The sequence below is a fragment of the Bos taurus genome, chromosome 10, assembly GCF_002263795.3.
Source record: "Bos taurus isolate L1 Dominette 01449 registration number 42190680 breed Hereford chromosome 10, ARS-UCD2.0, whole genome shotgun sequence".
Lineage (NCBI taxonomy): Eukaryota > Metazoa > Chordata > Mammalia > Artiodactyla > Bovidae > Bos > Bos taurus.
Window position 1 is genome coordinate 23,576,932 of NC_037337.1, and position 19,694 is coordinate 23,596,625.

The following is a 19,694-nucleotide window of genomic DNA, read 5'->3' on the forward strand; positions in this document are numbered from 1 at the left end:
ATAGGGAAAACCACTAGACCATTCAGGTATGACCTAAATCAAATCCCTTATGATTATACAGTGGAAGTGAGAAATAGATTTAAGGGCCTAGATCTGATAGACAGAGTGCCTGATGAACTGTGGATGGAGGTTCGTGACATTGTACAGGAGACAGGGATGAAGACCATCCCCATGGAAAAGAAATGCAAAAAAGCAAAATGTCTGGGGAGGCCTTACAAATAGCTGTGAAAAGAAGAGAAGTGAAAAGCAAAGGAGAAAAGGAAAGATATAAGCATCTGAATGCAGAGTTCCAAAGAATAGCAAGAAGAGATAAAGCCTTCTACAGAGATCAATGCAAAGAAATAGAGGAAAACAACAGAATGGGAAAGACTAGCGATCTTTTCAGGAAAATTCAAGATACCAAGGGAACATTTCATGCAAAGATGGACTGGATAAAGGACAGAAATGGTATGGACCTAACAGAAGCAGAAGATATTAAGAAGAGGTGGCAAGGATACACAGAAGAACTATACAAAAGAGGTCTTCACGGCCAACATAATCACGATGGTGTGATCACTGACCTAGAGGCAGGCATCCTGGAATGTGAAATCAAGTGGGCCTTAGAAAGCATCACTATGGACAAAGCTAGTGGAGGTGATGGAATTCCAGTTGAGCTATTTCAAATCCTGAAAGATGATGCTGTGAAAGTGCTGCACTCAATATGCCAGCAAATTTGGAAAACTCAGCAGTGGCCACAGGACTGGAAAAGGTCAGTTTCCATTCCAATCCCAAAGAAAGGCAATGCCAAAGAATGCTCAAACTACCGCACAATTGCACTCATCTCACACGCTAGTAAAGTAATGCTCAAAATTCTCCAAGCCAGACTTCAGCAGTACATGAACCATTAACTTCCAGATATTCAAGCTGGATTTAGAAAAGGCAGAGGAACCAGAGATCAAATTGCCAACATTCACGGGGTCATAGAAAAAGCAAGATGGTTCCAGAAAACCCTGTATTTCTACTTTATTGACGATGCCAAAGCCTTTGACTCTGTGGATCACAATCCACTGTGGAAAATTCTGAAAGAGATGGGAAATCCAGACCACCTGACTTGCCTGTTGCAAAATCTGTATGCAGGTCAGGAAGCAACGGTTAGAACTGGACATGGAACAACAGACTGGTTCCAAATAGGAAAAGGGTTACATCAGGGCTGTATATTGTCACCCTGCTTATTTAACTTATATACAGAGTATATAATGAGAAACGCTGGGCTGGAAGAAGCACAAGCTGGAATCATGACTGCCGGGAGAAATATCAATGACCTCAGATATGCAGATGACACCACCCTTATGGCAGAAGTAAACAGGAACTCAAAAGCCTCTTGATGAAAGTGAAAGAGGAGAGTGTAAAAGTTGGCATAGAGCTCAACATTCAGAAAACGAAGATCATGGCATCAGGTCCCATCACTTCATGGGTAATAGATGGGTAAGCAGTGGAAACAGTGTCAGACTTTATTTTTTGGGCTCCAGGATCACTGCAGATGGTGATTGCAGCTATAAAGTTAAAAGACGTTTACTCCTTGGAAGGAAAGTTATGACCAACCTAGATAGCATATTCAAAAGCAGAGACATTACTTTGCCAACAAAGGTCCATCTAGTCAAGCCAATGTTTTTCCTGTGGTCATGTATGGATGTGAGAGTTGGACTGTGAAGAAGGCTGACTGCCAAAGAATTGATGCTTTCGAACTGTGGTGTTGGAGAAGACTCTTAAGAGTCCCTTGGACTGCAAGGAGATCCAACCAGTCCATTCTAAAGGTGATCAGTCCTGGGTGTTCTTTGGAAGGAATGATGCTAAAGCTGAAACTCCAGTACTTTGGCCACCTCATGAGAAGAGCTGACTTATTGGAAAAGACTCTGATGCTGGGAGGGATTGGGGACAGGAGGAGAAGGGGACAACAGAGGATGAGATGGCTGGATGTCATCACTGACTCGATGGACGTGAGTGTGAGTGAACTCTGGGAGTTGCTGATGGACAGGGAGGCCTGGCACGCTGCAATTCACGGGGTCGCAAAGAGTCGGACGGTGACTGAACTGAACTGAACTGTCATTTCTATCACTGTGGTATTCCAAGAGAACACAGAAATCTCTTGCTGAGTCAGCCAGTTGCAAGGAAGAGATGGTGAGGCTGATGAATTTTTTTTCCAATGAAATTCCAGAGTGACCATCCCTCCTTGCATTTGCTCTATTATCATCCTGATAAATAAGGAATTACATCCCTCCACCAGGAAGCTCTCTGTACCAGTACAAAGTATACCTCCCCAAAGTGGTTTCACACATGCAGTCCATGGTCTTCTTCCTGTGCTGCTACTCTGTTCTGAGCTTGGGTTACTTTGTCAGCCATGCTGGATCCCATGGGAAAAGGAGAAGACAGAGTTGGTCCTCTGAAATGTCTCAGGAGTCATGAGGGCTACATGAGGTGTGACACAAGGACCAAGAAAAGGGTTACCTAATTGTTCATCTCTCCACCTCTATTCGCTCTAACCCCCCTGCCAGTCACAGCTTGCACAGGGCCACCATTGAGCTCTAAAAGGAAACTGAGGCCCTGTGTTTACAGCCACATATATTGAAGCCACAGGTTGCCATGAACACCCACAGCAGACCAGGCCAGAGCTTGACAGACATTCATCTCTAAATTTCTCTCGTTCTTATCGTAGCAGAGACTAGTCCTTCTCTGGGTAGCTGAGTGCAGAGTTCCTGTGGTTTTTGGTGTTTCTGTCCCAAACAGGAAGTAATGTTCATAAGGAGGGCATTCCATTCAGGACTGAAACATCTACCCCACCCCAACCACTGTTTTGTTTTGGTGTTTCTCTGGAGGACTATCTTTGAAAATTGGCTATTTTATCTAACAAGCACAAGAATAGAGTTTAATTATCTTTTTGTTATTGAATTCTTATTTAATATCACGGTGATCAGAGACTATGTTCTGAATGATTTAAATTCTCTGAAATTGATTAAGCCTTGCTTTAAGATTCAGAGTATGAACAATTTTGATAAGCATTACAAGTGCATTTGAAAATAATCTGTATTCTGTTGTTTTGGGGTACAGTCTTCTATATATGTAAATTAGGTAAAGAATACAATTTAGTAATTGTATAAATAGAGAATATTTTCTCTGTGTTTCTATTGATGATAGATGTTAATGCCTGGCAGCAGAGTTGTATATTTGCTTAGTGACTATTTTTAAATCAACAAATTCTACTAGTTTAATTCTGCTGATTAACTCTACTGATTTATGTTGGATATATTTTGAAGATATATTATTCAGTGCATACAAAACAGGATTATTCTATCTTCCTCATCAATTGTGCACTTAATCATTCTGAAGTGCTGCTCTGTATTCCTAGCTACAATTCCCATTTTAATGTCCACTTTATTTCCTATATCTACTCAGTTTTCTTTTGGTGAGGGACTCCAAATGTCTCAAGTGCAAAGGAAAGAAGCTGTATCTTTCTACCTTCCACCATATTGAAGAATTAGTCTGAAATGGATCAATGACTTCAATGTAAAAATTCAAACTATGAAACTCTTAGATGAAATCATTGATGTAAATCTTTGTGACTTTGGATTAGGCAATGGTTCTTAAGGTATGCAATCAAAGCACAAGTAAAGAAAAATAGATAAATCAGGCTTTATCACAATTAAATAGCTTCTGTTTCAAAAGATACTATCAGGAAACTGAAAAAGGCAACCCATGGAATGGGAGTAACTATTTACAAATCATATTTGTTAAGGGCTGAGTATTCAGAATATATAAAGAACACTTACAACTCAACAACTAAAATACAAATAACTTAAGGAAAATTTTAATTTTAATAGTATTTTTACTAGGATACTGAGGACAGTGGGGATGCAGGTGAGAGAGAGTGTGTTACTTTCTTATATATACTACATGTACTACATATATCCTTTAAATACTTTTTTAAGTTTTATACCACATGTATTTGTTATCTATTCAAATATCAAATAATAATTTGCATTAAAAACTACTCACTATCAACCAACTGATTGGATGGTTGAAACTTTCTCCTCCTGACCACACAGGGGAGAGGGGAGGGGCTGGAGGTTGAATTCATCCACAATGGCCTGTGATGTAAATCAGTCATGGTGATGTAAATCAATCATGGTGATGTAAAGTAGCCTCCCTAAAACTCAAAACACTGGGTTTGGAGAGGTTCCGGGTTGGTGAACTCATAGAGGTGCTGGGAGAGGTCACCTGAAGAGGGCTTGGAGGTTCTACATACCTCGTCCTAAGCATCTCTCCATCTGGCTGTTCCTGACTTATATCCTTTTATAATAAACCAGTGATCTAGTGAGTAAAGGGCTTCCCAGGTGGTGCTAGTGGTAAAGAACTCACCTGCCAATGCAGTAGACAGAAGAGATGCAGGTTCAATCCCTGGTTGGGAAGATCCCCTGGAGGAGGGCATGGAAACCCACTCCAGTATGCTTGCCTGGAAGAATCCCATGGTCAGAGGAGCCTGGCAGGCTACAGTCCATAAGGTCACAAAGAGTTGGATACTACTGAAGCGAGTTAGCATGCACAGCATACTAGTGAGTAAAATGTTTCTCTGAGTTCTATGAGCTGCTCTACCAAATTCATTGAAACTGAGAATGGGGTCACGGGAATGTCTGGTCTATAGGTAGTCATGTAGAAAAGTATAGATAACAAACTAGGCTTGTGTTTGGCTCCCTGAGATGGAGTAAGTTATTGTGTTCAGTTGCTCAGTCATGTCTGACTCTTTGCAGCTCAATGGACTGTAGCCTGCCAGGCTTCTCTGTCAATGGGACTTTCCAGGCAAGAATACTGGAGTGGACTGTCATTTGCTACTCCAGGGGATCTTCCATCCTAGGGATTGAACTAGCATCTCTTGTGTCTCCTTCTTTGGCAGGCACATTCTTTACCACTAGCACTACCTGGGAAGTCCCAGAGTAAATTATCTGAACCTCTAGTTTCAGTGAGGGATGAGATGGAAGAGGCTGTCTGGTAGTACTGAGCCCTAACCTTTGGGAGATGATAGTATTTCCAGGTAGAAGATGGAGGGAGAGGATGGCAACTCTTTCCAGGTAGAGTTGAATAGAAGGATGCAACTGGTGTCCAAAGTGCTTGGTGTTGTGTGGTAAACTCCCCACCCATGCACATGTGGAAATTGGGTCCAGGAGCCCTATCCAGGATTCCAGGAAGGGACTATCTTCCTCGAAAAGGTTGAGTTGAGCAGGTGTAAAAACTACAAGAGTCATGTATAATTTCTAAACACTATCCTTCATATGTTGCTTCTGTATGGCATGCAGTATCGTCTCTGAGCCAGCTATGAAATTCTTTCTAGAATGAATTCAATAACTTCCTTTCTAAATCTTATTTTACTCCCTGTAACCACCAGCTTCTTAAAAAATTTGGGTAAGATTTGTATGTCTTCTCTGCAAATATGGGAACAGACAATTGCTTCAGCTGAGTTTGAGTTTTTCTGTAAAGTTCTTCTATCATGTTTTTTTTTTTTTTTTTTTGTAGTCATTTCTCTGAGACAGCAGAAGTACACTGCAGAATCTTCTAGTTGTGATGATAATATGATGAGCCTGATCATTTTTGTAGCTTTCTGGAATTTCACAAAATTTTGGCCCTCTGATGCATCGGCTTCTGCACTGTGTGCTGAGTTTGGGGGAAGTCATCTCCTCACATGGAGAACTTTTGTACAATACAGTACAAAACATACAAGCCTAGTGTCATAGGAACAGTCCAGTTCCTCAGTCTTGCTCTCCTGACTAACTATTGTTGGTTAGAACTGAATGATCTGGGACAATCTGGATCCTGTAAACAGAAGAAATAAAAAGCTTGATCCTTGGTGCTGACAAATAAGGAACTGGCCAAAACCTTAAAGGGCAGGAGTTAAATCTTCAGTCAAGACTAAGGGAGTCAATTATGGATTTCTTTCTCCTTCCCTCTTATTTTCCTGAGTATTTGTTACGTTTGGCCACTGTTCACCCTCTCTGCTCCTTCCCACTGTCTCCCCACAATCCAACACTGTCCTCAGCCTCCCTATTAGCAACTCTTCCTACCAATGAAGTCAGAGGCCATCATGCCCATCATATGCTGACAAGCGTCATGTTGGCACCTGTGTTTTAAGAAGTCATCTCCTGCTCTGAGCCTGCTCAGTCTTATTTGACTTTGTGTAAAGCTCCACCTAGAATTGTTGGCCATGAGTGGTACAGCTCTTTCAGAGCAGACATTGGTTTGGTTGGTAGGATGAACTGACAGATCATATCCTGTGCCTCCTCGCATAGAATAAGTTGAACCACCAAATGCATTTAAAATAGTCTCTTTCCTCCTGAAAAAGTTGTTCATATATTCTCCAGAAATTTGGGGGCCATGTATATGTATCCTTGAATTTAGATTGACATTTAAAAATACAATGTCTGTGTTTTCCTTCTCAATTGAAGAAAGAATATTTTAAATTAAACTGCAGATATGGTTTTGTGTCCTTGTAAGGGATAGTTATATATTATTACACACAGAATTTCAAGGTAGAAATTTCACAACCCAGGTATTCTTTACTGCCATCCCTTTCTTTCTTAAATCATGTTTTTAAACACCTCCCTTTAAAGTCTGCTCCCTTTTCAGATTATCTTAGACTTCTGATGGTGATCTAGGTAACTATTTCACTAGGACAAAGGAAAATTTCCATTCTATTCAATGTTATTTGTCCTGGGCTCAGTTATAACAGAAGATCACTTCTATGATGACAGATTATTTACTATGATTCCAGGTTGCTAGACATCTGTGAGATGAGGAGAAATTATTTTTTGTCTTTACTTATCTTCGGCCTGTCATAATGCCCCACTAAAAGTGAAAATCCTGAACCTCTGTACACTATTGCTTAGTTGTTTTTGTTTTTTTTTTTTTTTTAATAATGAGAAGCTGTGGATATCTAGCAGAAGAAAGAGATGTTCCATTTCATTTACAGACAACAATATAGTTCACATGTGTAGTTCAGTCATACGGTGATTCACTTTGGTTTTTTTAAACTGAAATTTGTGTGGTTCTCTTTTTAATATATAATACCTACTATGCAGTTACATAATTATCTAACCAGAAATTATATAATGACCAAGAAAATAATGTTAAATTAGATATGATCTTAAGAGCAAAGCCTCCTTTTGTATTTCATATTGAAGCAACTGAGTTGCCCTCAGGTGTCTCTTACTTCCTGAATGACCCTTCTTGTCAGTACCCCACAGAAGTCCTATCTGGAGAGCATCTGTGGTCCAGGTTCAGGGTTGGGCACAGACTGTGGAGGCCTGGGTATCACTGTACATCTACCCTCAGAGGTAATAGATAACTGTGGTTAAATGTAATCCCTTAAATTAAATCCCAGATCCTCCATTTACTAACTCTGACTTTGGACAAGTATCTTAGCCTCACTCTCCCTTCTGTATAATAGGAAGGATGGGAGTGGGGAAGAATAATCTCTCAAGAGTTTCACCCTTCCCATCAGGCAAGGATTAAGTGAGATTTCCTGCAGGAAGTTCCTAGAACATGCTAAGTGTTCAGTAAAGTGTAGGTAATATTTTTATTATTAAACAAAGGTGGTCATTTCAAGTGAGCCTAGGTTCTCTAAATAAGGCTGTAGGAGGTGTTTAACATGGTATGGTGGTGCTAGGATATTGACTTTTTGTTGGGGATAACCAATCAGAGAGATTTTACAACACTTCCACAGCTCACAGGGAACTGTATGCCTCTGTCTAGAGTCCTTGAAAGCAGTGCTCCCTGTGGTCAGACTGAGAAATGCTCATTGAAAAGTGAATTTTGACTTTTCTTGAATAAGTTTACATCCAAGATGTGTCTTTTTTTTTTTTTCCTTCTATAAGTTTAGGTCTATCAATACTCAATGTTAGAGAATTACTCCAAGATTAACAGTAAAAGAAAAATCAAGGTAAATATTAGTGTGTGTGTGTGTGTGTGTATGTGTGTATATATTATATATATATACTGTTTATATGTATATATATACACTGTTTATATATATATATATAGTTACATATATATAAGTACATATGCATATACAAAAATCATATTTCAGATACTAACATTTCAGTGTAACACTTGTTTGTGCCAATCCCTTACAGTGCTTCTCAATGCCTTCCAATAATATACAGCATCTCATAATGGCTCATAATTATTTTCACAAGGTGGCTTCTGCTTATTGCTTTAGTTTTATATTTATTGTTGCCTGTTTGGAGTTGTGTGCTCCAGCCATTTTGAGTTAAAACAAAATCTTGACTTTACCTTTGCACATTCTGTTTCTCTTTTTCTGTAATACTCTTTACCTGACTCCATCTTTGATGAATTCCTTTTAAAAGTCTTGACATAGACACCACCTATCTTGGGTAGTATTCCCTTATACTCTTTTTCCAATTTGGATGCCTCTGTTGGTGACCACATTTTACTTTTCCCTTGTGGTAGTTTTGATTGCATTGTTTTGTAATGGACTTTCCGATATTACATGCTTCCTGAGTGCTGACACAATATGTATTTGGATCTAGGACACACTACATGCCAAATGAATAAATTATTAGAATATCAAGTAAATAGAGAATACTTTTGGTAACTTCATGAAGATTATGTTTGCTCATTTGTAAAATTGAGACTATGGTTACTTTGCAGTGTTGGTTTGAAAATTTTGTATTTGTGTGATTTTATTCATACATAACCTTGACTTTCAGTCCTGAAATTCACTATAATCGCTATTGCCCTGTGTGTACTATTCCTACTTGTAAGATCACTTTTCCTACCTGGGCTTTCTTTCAACCTGATTAACTCCCACTAAAGCTTAATGATGATACCACTCTAATGGCAGAAAGTGAAGAGAAACAAAAGAGCCTCTTGATGAGGGTGAAAAAGGAGAGTGAAAAATCTGACTTAAAACTCAGCATTCAAAAAACTAAGATCATGGCATCTGGTCCCATCACTTCATAGCAAATAGAAGGGGAAAAGTGGAAACAGTGACAGATTTTATTTCCTTGGGCTCCAAAATCACTGCAGACAGTGAGTACAGCCTTAAAATTAAAAGACTCTTGCTCCTTGAGAGGAAAGCCATGATGAATGTAGATAGCATAATAAAAAGCAGAGACATCACTTTGCCAAAAAAGGTCTGTCTAGTCAAAGCTATGGTTTTTCCAGTGGTCATGTATGGATGTGAGAGTTGGACTGTGAAGAAAGCTGAGCGCCAAAGAACTGATGCTTTTGAACTGTGGTGTTGGAGAAGACTCTTGAGAGTCCCTTGGACTGCAAGGAGATCCAACCAGTCCACCCTAAAGGAAATCAGTCCTGAATATTCATTGGAAGGACTGATGCTGAAGTTGAAACTCCAGTACTTTGGCCACCTGATGTGAAGAGTTGACTCTTTGAAAAAAACCCTGATGCTAGGAAAGATTGAGAGCAGAAGGAGAAAGGGGCAACAGAGGATGAGATAGTTGGATGGCATTACTGACTTGATGGACACGAGTTTGAGCAAACTCTTGGAGATAGTGAAACACAAGGAAGCCTGGTGTGCTGTAGTCCATGGGGTCTCAAAGAGCTGGACACAACTGAGTGACTGAACAATAGGACAGTGTCTTTTACCAACGACAATGTGTCAAATAGTTGAATGTTGTCCTGGGAAGGAGTACACAGTAAGTGATTTGCTAAAGCATTGCCTAGAAATACTTATAAATTAGGAAACAAGTAAATGAATGTGATTTACAGCATGCACAACCTCAAATGCATTAAATGGAAAGGCACATTTAGCCAGAAAAATAATAATGTATTATATTATTCACTTTATATAAAACTGAAGCACATGGCTGTGATATTCAAAAGCACACCAGCATTCACTATAAAACTTGCAGTGGGATCTGATTCCCCATCCTGAACACCTCTTTTCTCTGAAATACAGGGGAAACAGGGTACTTCATTCCAGGAGCAAATGGCAACAAAGCATCATCAGTGACTGGAGCTTAGCTGACCCAGCAGCCTCTCTCTGAAAGTAAAAAGGCTATATTCCTGGAAACCCTGGAACCCATGGAATGTAGGACTTGCCACCTATTGGTCTTCTTTGTAGGAAGAAGACCCATGGAATGTAGGACTTTGCCATCTAATGGTTCAGCTGGGCTTCCCTGATAGCTCAATTGGTAAAGAATCTGCCTGCAGTGCAGGAGACCCTGGTTCAATTCCTAGGTTGGGAAGATCCCCTGGAGAAGGGAAAGGTCAGCTGTCTCACCTACTTTAAGGCACAGCTTTTCACGCTGCCGTGCGTAATGGGAAGCAAGTCTGTGTGCCTCTGAGTCTGAGTCCCCAGAGCACATTTGAGTACAGGCTGCAGGTGCCTGGGGAGCACCGTGTGCTGGCTGCGCAGAGGTACAAGGCTGAGTCTCCAGGCTGGGAGGCTGAGATGTGCAGAGAGAGGTGTTTGGCACTTCTGTTATGGAAGACTGTGAATCTTCCATCCTCATTTTCCTCCAAAACGGAACGTATTGATATCAGGAATGTGGGACTTTTCGCTGGGTATTTTCTGTACCACTGGAAATAATTAAGCATAGTATTATCATAGTCACAGTTCAGAATAGAAATCCCCCCTTCTGTCACACTCAGAGATGGAGGATTTTGTTTAACCTGCTGCTGAGCACTGTTCTTCTGTTGACTCTTCACCCCTGTTTGGAAAGAGAGTAACAGATTTCAAATTTTATTCTTAAAATTTCCACAGAAAATCATTATGATCCAGAAAAACCTATTGAAATTAAAGTCCCCAATTGTCTCAGCTCCCAGCCTTGCATTGTTCTTGGCATTTTTCTACTATATTTAAACCTCCCTCCCACAACTCACAGTCAGACTGGAGCCACAGAATCAACAGTGATGCTCCCAAGAGCTGGCTCATTTCTCCTGCAAAGACTCAGGTGGTCCTCTCTCTTGCCCAAGCAAACATAAATCTGACTGCCACTTCCTCCACTTTATTCATTTCCTTCCATGGTGCCTTCTGTTTCACGTGTAAACAGCCCTGTTTTTAACCAGTTACTCATGTTTATGAAGGCAAGCATTGCCCCCTTTAGTTCACATGTAGAAAATTTCTGAAAATGCATTTCTATATTTCCTAAAGACCACTTTGCAACCCTTTACTCATTAAAAATGTTAAATCAGAAGTTTTAAGAGAAAAAAACTTTTCAGAGATCACATAATTTTATTGGGTGGGCCAAAAATTTCATTCAAGTTTTTCTGTAAGATCTTACAAACTTTTTGGCCAACCATATATCTATTGCATGCATATATGTTTAGAGAGAAAGTAAGTAAAAATGATAACTGATAACCAAGAATATAGACAATTATGCAAGATCAAATGAGAGGCACTTTGTTGACCGATATGTTTAGACAAACACTTTATTTAAATATACTAAGAAGAATTGGTGTCGTGGGTGACACATAAGGGTACTGTGTTCCATTTAACGTAATGATTTCAAACTTAGAACATGTGGAGTTTGGAATCAATGTAATTGCATGATACATGGTCTCAAAGGTACCATGTTTACTCTGATTAAATAAAAATAAGCATCATAGGGTAATTCGATCTGATGTAAATTCTAGACACTTCTCTTTAAAACTCAAATGAGAGCACTAAAATTCATCCTCTGTATTAAATCAACCTCTGAACTGAATTACCTCTCTTAGAGTTTGGATGGGATCATTTAACATGTTCCATATTCTCAAATGAGGAAAAATTACATAATCCTGTAAAGTCTATAGACAGAACGAGACCATAACATTGAAAGGTTACTAGAAGATGCCAAAAAGGCAGCACGCTTTTGTGTGTTCACTCTTGATTCACATCTAATATGTCTCCATAGCTTAATCCAATGTAAAAGGCAAGAAGAATCTATTGTGATTTCAATATTAAATCAGTTGGGCAATTAGTGATTGTAGGTAAGAATAAATGCTGAAATATTTCTTTTATTGTGTGCTCTAAGATGGAAATAGAACTCCAGTAACCATAAGTTCCTTCTCTAAATCTGTGAGTCTGTTTATGTTTAGTAAATAAGTCCATTTATATAATTTCTCTTTAGATTCATGATATCATAGGATATATTCTCTTTCACTGTCTGACTTACTCCAGTCAGTATGGTATTTCTATGTTACCAGAGGGGAAGGGTGAGGGGAAAGAATAGGGAATTTGGGATTGACATATACACACTGCTATATTTCAAATGGATAGTCAATAAGGACCTACTGTATAGCACAGAGAACTCTGCTCAATATTATGTATTATAACAACCTAAATGGGGAAAGATTTTGAAATAGAATGTGCTGTGCTGTTCTTAGTCACTCAGTTGTGTCCAAAACTTTATGACCCCATGAACTGTAGCCTGCCAGGCTCCTCACTCAGTGGGGATTCTCTAGGCAAGAATACTGGAGTGGGTTGCCATAGCCTCCTCTAGGGGATCTTCTCAACCCAGAGATCGAACCCAGGTCTTCCCCATTGCTGGTGGATTCTCTACCATCTGAGCCACCAGGGGAGAATAGATACAGGTATATATATAACTGAGTCACTTTGCAGTACAACTGAAACTATCACAACATGGCTAATCAACTAAAATACAAAACAAAAAGTTGAAAAAAACAAGAGGCAGAACTTGATTATTTTGTCTTTGTCAAAAATATATTAACTTTGTTAAATTATCACTTAAAGTCCATTGAGGTTTACTTTAATATCTGTTAGGGCAAATTTTTTATTCCTTATTTATTTATTTTTGTACCAGGACTTAGCTCTTACTTTTGGCCCACGATTTTTATTCTGGTGATTCAATTGAGCAAGGCATTTTTACCAAAATTCTTCACTCTAGAAAACCCAGAGCACCTATGTATTCCCAACACAAAGAAGTCTCTGAAATCTTCATGGAGTTTTTAGACTCTCAAAAGCTGTTTTCTGCTAGCTTTCCTGTCTCTCTCTTTCTCTTTGTGTGCATGTGTAGCTCTTGTGTAGGTTCAAAAAACTCCCTCTACAGATTTTAAGGTCCTTTTTATGAAGTTCACTTCTCTCCAACACCTTTCCCCTCAAATTCCAGTGATATTACCAGCCCTAATTCTGATCTCTGTTTCTTGCATACAGCAAGCTGCCACTCTGCGGGGCTCCAGGTCCTTGTGCTGAAGGTTAGAAAATCCCCTAGGAGATAGCTAGTGAATGTGGCAGTCATTCTGCAGGCTTTCTTTCTCCTACAAATGGCAAACTTTCACTGTCTGCACTCCTTGGAAACAGTTGTTTCATATGTTTTCCCAGTTTTGGAGTGGTTTACAGTTAGAAGATAATTCTATATCAGCTATACTGGAATAGCCAGAAAATCTTTTGTTCTCTTAAGATAGCACTTTTTTTTTTTTTTAAACATATTTCCTCTCTTTTGTTTTTTCCTTCTGGTTTTATTGAGATAAAATACACACAGATTGAGATATGTATGTATTTTATGTATGTATGTATTTTTTTGAGATAAAATACATGCAGATCTGTGTAAGTTTAAGCTCTACAGCATAATGACATACACATCATGAAATGATTACCACAGAAGGTTTAGTGAGCATACATCATCCCATATAGATATAAAATTAAATAGATGCAAAACGATGTTTTTCCTTATGGTGAGAACTCTTGGGATTTACTCTCAACTTCTATGTATAAATACAGCAGTGTTAATTATATCTATTATGTTGTGCATTACCTTCATAGTACTTAGTTATAACTGAAACTTCATACCTTTTGACTGCCTTCATCCAATTCCGTCTCCCCCTGCCTCCTGCCCCTGGTAACCACAATCTGATCTTTTTTCTATGAATTTGATTGTTTGTGAGTATAATTGACCTACAATACTATGTTAGTTCCTTTAAACAACACAGTGATTCAGAATTTCAAAATACTCAACACAAAAGTCTAGTCACCATCTTTCACCCTACTAAGATAATACATAACCGTTGACTATATTTCCTCCACTATGCAATTCATATCAGTGACTCATTTATTTTGCTGCTGGAAGTTTATGCCTCTTAATCTGTCTCACCTTTTTCTTTCCTCCTCCTTGTGCCTTGTTTCACTCTGTTTTTTCTCTTCATCCATGACTCTGTTTCTGTTTTGTTATCTTTGTTCATTTGTCCTGGTTTTTAGATTTCACATATAAGTGAAATCATAAAGCATTTATCTTTCTGTCTTAGTTATTTCACTATTTCTCCTGTTTTAAAAGCAACTGTCATTTTTTATTCAGTAATCAAAATGTTTCATGCATATGTATTGTATTTATGATATTTTGCACAGCTTATTTCAAAATGTTCTATGCATTTAAAAAGAATAGGTTCTCTAGAGAACAAATATTTCTTTCTTATCATTAATTGATTTATGATTCTTTTCACTGGACTTCAATGCAGTTATTCCTACCTCTACACCCTGAGTATGTGGGTGTGCTTAGTAACTTTTGCTCCTCATATCCTTTACTGTATCACATCATAATATTAAGACTGCTCATTTCAAGAACTAGTATTGTTGATTTTAAGTCCCTCAAACATGAAGTGTTTTATCACTTGCAAATTATATTTTAGGTCTTAAATTTGCATCATCTGTCTTGCTTCCCACATGTATATCAGTTCAGTTCAGTCATTCAGTCATGTCCGACTCTTTGCGACCCCATGAATCACAGCACGCCAAGCCTCCCTGTCCACCACCAACTCAAGGAGTTCACTCAGACTCTTGTCCATCGAGTCAGTGATGCCATCCAGCCATCTCATCCTCTGTCATCCCCTTCTCCTCCTGCCCCTAATCCCTCGCAGCATCAGAGTCTTTTCCAATGAGTCAACTCTTTGCATGAGGTGGCCAAAGTACTGGAGTTTCAGCTTTAGCATCATTTCTTCCAAAGAAATCCCAGGGCTGATCTCCTTCAGAACGGACTGGTGGAACTCCTTGCAGTCCAAGGGACTCTCAAGAGTCTTCTCCAACACCACAGTTCAAAAGCATCAATTCTTCGGTGCTCAGCCTTCTTCACAGTCCAACTCTCACATCCATACATGACCACTGGAAAAACCATAGCCCTGACTAGACGGACCTTTGTTGGCAAAGTAATGTCTCTGCTTTTGAATATGCTATCTAAGTTGGTCATAACTTTCCTTCCAAGGAGTAAGCATATTTTAATTTCATGGCTGCAGTCACCATCTGCAGTGATTTTGGAGCCACCCAAAAAATAAATTCTGACACTGTTTCCACTGTTTCCCCATCTATTTCCCATGAAGTGATGGGACCAGATGCCATGATCTTCATTTTCTGAATGTTGAGCTTTAAGCCAACTTTTTCACTCTCCACTTTCACTTTCATCAAGAGGCTTTTGAGTTTCTCTTCACTTTCTCCCATAAAGGTGGTGTCATCTGCATATCTGAGGTTATTGATATTTCTCCTGGCAATCTTGATTCCAGCTTGTGCTTCTTCCAACCCAGCGTTTCTCATGATGTACTCTGCATGGAAGTTAAATAAGTAGGGTGACAATATACAGCCTTTATCATGAACTCCTTATTGTCAAATTCAGACTTAAATTGAAGAAAGGAGGGAAAACTACTAGACCATTCAGGTATGACCTAAATCAAATCCCTTATGATTATACAGTGGAAGTGAAAAATAGATTTAAGGAGAGCTGATAGATAGAGTGCCTGATGAACTATGGAATGAGGTTCGTGACATTGTACAGGAGACAGGGATCAAGACCATCCCCATGGAAAAGAAATGCAAAAAAGCAAAATGGCTGCCCGGGGAGGCCTTACAAATAGCTGTGAAAAGAAGAGAAGTGAAAAGCAAAGGAGAAAAGGGAAGACATAAACATCTGAATGCAGAGTTCCAAAGAATAGCAAAGAGAGATAAGAAAGCCTTCCTCAGCGATCAATGCAAAGAAATAGAGGAAAACGACAGAATGGGAAAGACTAGAGACCTCTTCAAGAAAATTAGAGATACCAAGGGAACATTTCATGCAAAGATGGGCTTGATAAAGGACAGAAATAGTATGGACCTAACAGAAGCATAAGATATTAAGAAGAGATGGCAAGAATACACAGAAACTGTCCAAGTAAGATCTTCATGACCCAGATAATCATGATGGTGTGATCACTGACCTAGAGCCAGACATCCTGGAATATGAAGTCAAGTGGGCCTTAGAAAGCATCACTATGACAAAAGCTAGTGGAGGTGATGGAATTTCAGTTGAGCTCTTTCAAATCCTGAAAGATGATGCTGTGAAGGTGCTGCACTCAATATGCCAGCAAATTTGGAAAACTCAGCAGTGGCCACAGGACTGGAAAAGGTCAGTTTTCATTCCAATCCCAAAGAAAAGCAATGCCAAAGAATGCTCAAACTACCGCACAATTGCACTCATCTCACACGCTAGTAAAGTAATGCTCAAAATTCTCCAAGCCAGGCTTCAACAATATGTGAACCGTGAACTTCCAGATGTTCAAGCTGGTTTTAGAAAAGGCAGAGGAACCAGAGATCAAATTGCCAACATCTGATGGATCATGGAAAGAGCAAGAGAGTTCCAGCAAAACATCTATTTCTGCTTTATTGACTATGCCAAAGCCTTTGACTGTGTGGATCACAATAAACTGTGGAAAATTCTGAAAGAGATGGGAATACCAGACCACCTGACCTGCTTCTTGAGAAACCTATATGCAGGTCAGGAAGCAACAGTTAGAACTGGACATGGAACAATAGACTGGTTCCACATGTATATGGTTTTCCTCAAATTGGAGCCGTTTTCTCCCACCCTATTTTGTCTTTAGCCTGATTAACTCCTATTAAACTACTAGGCTTCAAACTGAGGCATCACACAATCCAGGAACCTCTCTTTGACTGACATCTATTTGTCTCTATAATACCAAATTTTATCTTTTTTTTTTTTTTACTTTATAAGAACTGTATGATAACAAAAATCTATTTGCCAAAGGGCTACATATTCAACAAAACAAAGAACTCTTTATTTACTGAAACCTCCTTATCCAGTACCAGCTGCTACTGCTACTGCTTCTGTTGCTAAGTCGCTTCAGTTGTGCCCGACTCTGTGCGACCCCATAGACGGCGGCAGCCCACTAGGCTGCCCCATCCCTGGGATTCTTCAGGAAGAACACTGGAGTGGGTTGTCCATTTCCTTCTCCAATGCATGAAAGTGAAAAGTGAAAGTGAAGTCGCTCAGTCGTTTCTGACTCTTAGTGCCTCCATGGACTGCAGCCTACCAGGCTCCTCTGTCCATGGGATTTTTCAGGCAACAGTACTGGAGTGGGGTGCCATCGCCTTCTCCATATCCAGTACCTGACAGATACTAAATGCATATCTGTTGAATGATTGAATATACAAACCTCATGAATAAGTGGGTTGAAAATACGTCCTCAGCTGAGGATTCTTGAATGAGGTACAAAAATTGTGACTCATTTTCTCAACATGAAATAGCATTCTCATGACTAGAAATTAGCTTTTCTCCAATGGTTTTCCAAAACATAACAAAAAGGATAATGATACAAAGGATATAAGTAAATACCATTGAATATGAGCAAAATTAATGATTAAATGCACTGTAAGAAGTTGAAACAAAATAAAGTGAAGGATTACAGAGCATGGCATTGTCTTTCTTTGACACTTTAAGGTTTGACTTTCTATGATTTCCCTTTATGCATGAGAATAATATGGGTTATGAATAAACAGCATTCAGGTTAAATTATACCCATTTTTACACAGGGCCTTATAACTAGGTTTAAGATTTGCTAACTGGAATTACTATGTCACTGATTCTCTGACTTAGGGACTAGGATGTTAGGAATAGTTCTATTTAGGAAATGAAAGAGATAATTACTAGCTTGAATATTCATCAGCATTTCCTTTTTTTTTTTGGAAAGTGAAATCACTTTGATTTATCCAGAGTCACTTCTTAATACCATGTTAGGTGTGAATAAAAACATTCAGACAGCTCTATCTCGTGGTGGGTTTGGTGACTGCACACACACACCTGGGTTCAGACTTCAGGTGCCTGGGAAGCACTGTGTCCCCACAACACAGAGATGTGGCTAAGTTTCTGATGTGGTGTGTAGAAAATTCTGCCCAGCCTTCATACTAATAGTGGCTCTTGGATTCCTTTTCTCCTTTTATTCCCCATTTAAATGTATTTAAAAAGGAAAGTAGAGCTTTTCCCAGGGTTCTGTCTGTACCAGTGTAAGCTATAAAAAGATGCTGAAGAGAAGGTGAGCCTGATGCTTTCTTGCCCTTAGAGATGGAGGTATCAAGGGTTCTACTCTACACAGAGCCAGCTGCTCACTTCTGTCCAGAAAGACAGAATCAGATAGGAAAGTGTTTATCAATCTATAGATTTTACCTAGTTATAAAGATCTCCAGAAGACCTGCTTATGTGCCTACTCTGCAGTGTAGTTCTATAGAAATGCTTTCTGCAGGAATCAGGAGATGCAAGACGATATTTCAATTCTAATCATATTGGGTATCTGCTCCCATTCAGGGGGTTGGGTTAAGTCCTCAACTATGGTTTTGTGTACAGGCTGCAGGTGTCTGCAGAGTACTGTGTCTCCACAGCACAGAAGTAGGTGGCTGAGTCCCCAGGCTGGGAGTCTCTGATGTAGAGTTGACTGTAACGCTCCTTACTATTGATGGTGGATTTCAGTCTTCCTTTCTGCTGCATTCCTAAAGCTATATAAAACAAGGAGATGAGGCGTCCATCAGGATTTTGTTGGAACCACTGCACGCCTCTTAGGGAGGTAGAATAATTGCATATCAGAGAAGAATTTCTGCCCTCTTGGAGGGTCAAAACCCCAGGACTCTGCTCCACCTTCATCTGCACACTGAGCCCTGTTGAGAAAGAGAGAAATAGGCACAGGTGAGGGTCCCTGAACAATGACTGTGGCTGTTTCCAAATGGAGGGCATTTTCCTCTTGTTTCCATCCTCACAGTGGACACAGCCCAAGAGACTTCTGTTCTCTCTCTTCCTCCATCATCCCCTCCCACATTTTTCCTTTCCAAATTCAGGTGTGATCTTGATGTTCCTTCAGGTTCCCCCTGGAATGTTCTTAACTCACAGCAAATCTGTATCCATAGGAGACTCAGCAAGACTCTTCTTTGTGTCTTCATGATTCTTTACTCTTTTGCTACAGGGACACACCTTGATGTCAAGCTCCTTTAAATATTGGATTTCATGATGTCTTGATTGTAGGACTGATTCTGTTCCTGTGTGTCTGATTGTTTTCACGAGAGACTCAACAGAAGCCAACCCTAAGTGTCATCACTCAGCTGTGTAGTGGGAGCTCCACCCATCTATGACTTAGTGCTTCTTCACACTGTGGTCTGTGGGAGTGTGTGTGGGTCTGTTATTATGTTGGGGATAATGGGAGGGTTGTCTTTTCAGTGTTTAGGAATCTATTTCTGTAAACTCTGAGTATATATAGAATAATTCATGTAAAGAATAGGGAGACCATACTTTACAGGGAAAATAAAGAAATGGTTTCTCATCTATAAAGAACCATAGATAAGAGATATTGGCCAAGCTAAAACATCAGATATGATCTGACTTAGAGTTTTTTGGGTTGTGATGACCTATATATACATAAACCATGCACATTATATATTATCCAAATATATA

General features: G+C 39.4%; 1 gene segment (V, D, J or C); it reads right to left on the reverse strand.

Annotated features, from left to right (window-relative positions):
• Positions 1-18,530: 18,530 nt before the first annotated feature.
• LOC132346290 (T cell receptor alpha variable 22-like) lies at positions 18,531-19,380 on the reverse strand. The segment is given in 2 exon segments: positions 18,531-18,907; positions 19,135-19,380. Coding segments are annotated over 2 exon segments (378 nt in total).
• Positions 19,381-19,694: the final 314 nt, after the last annotated feature.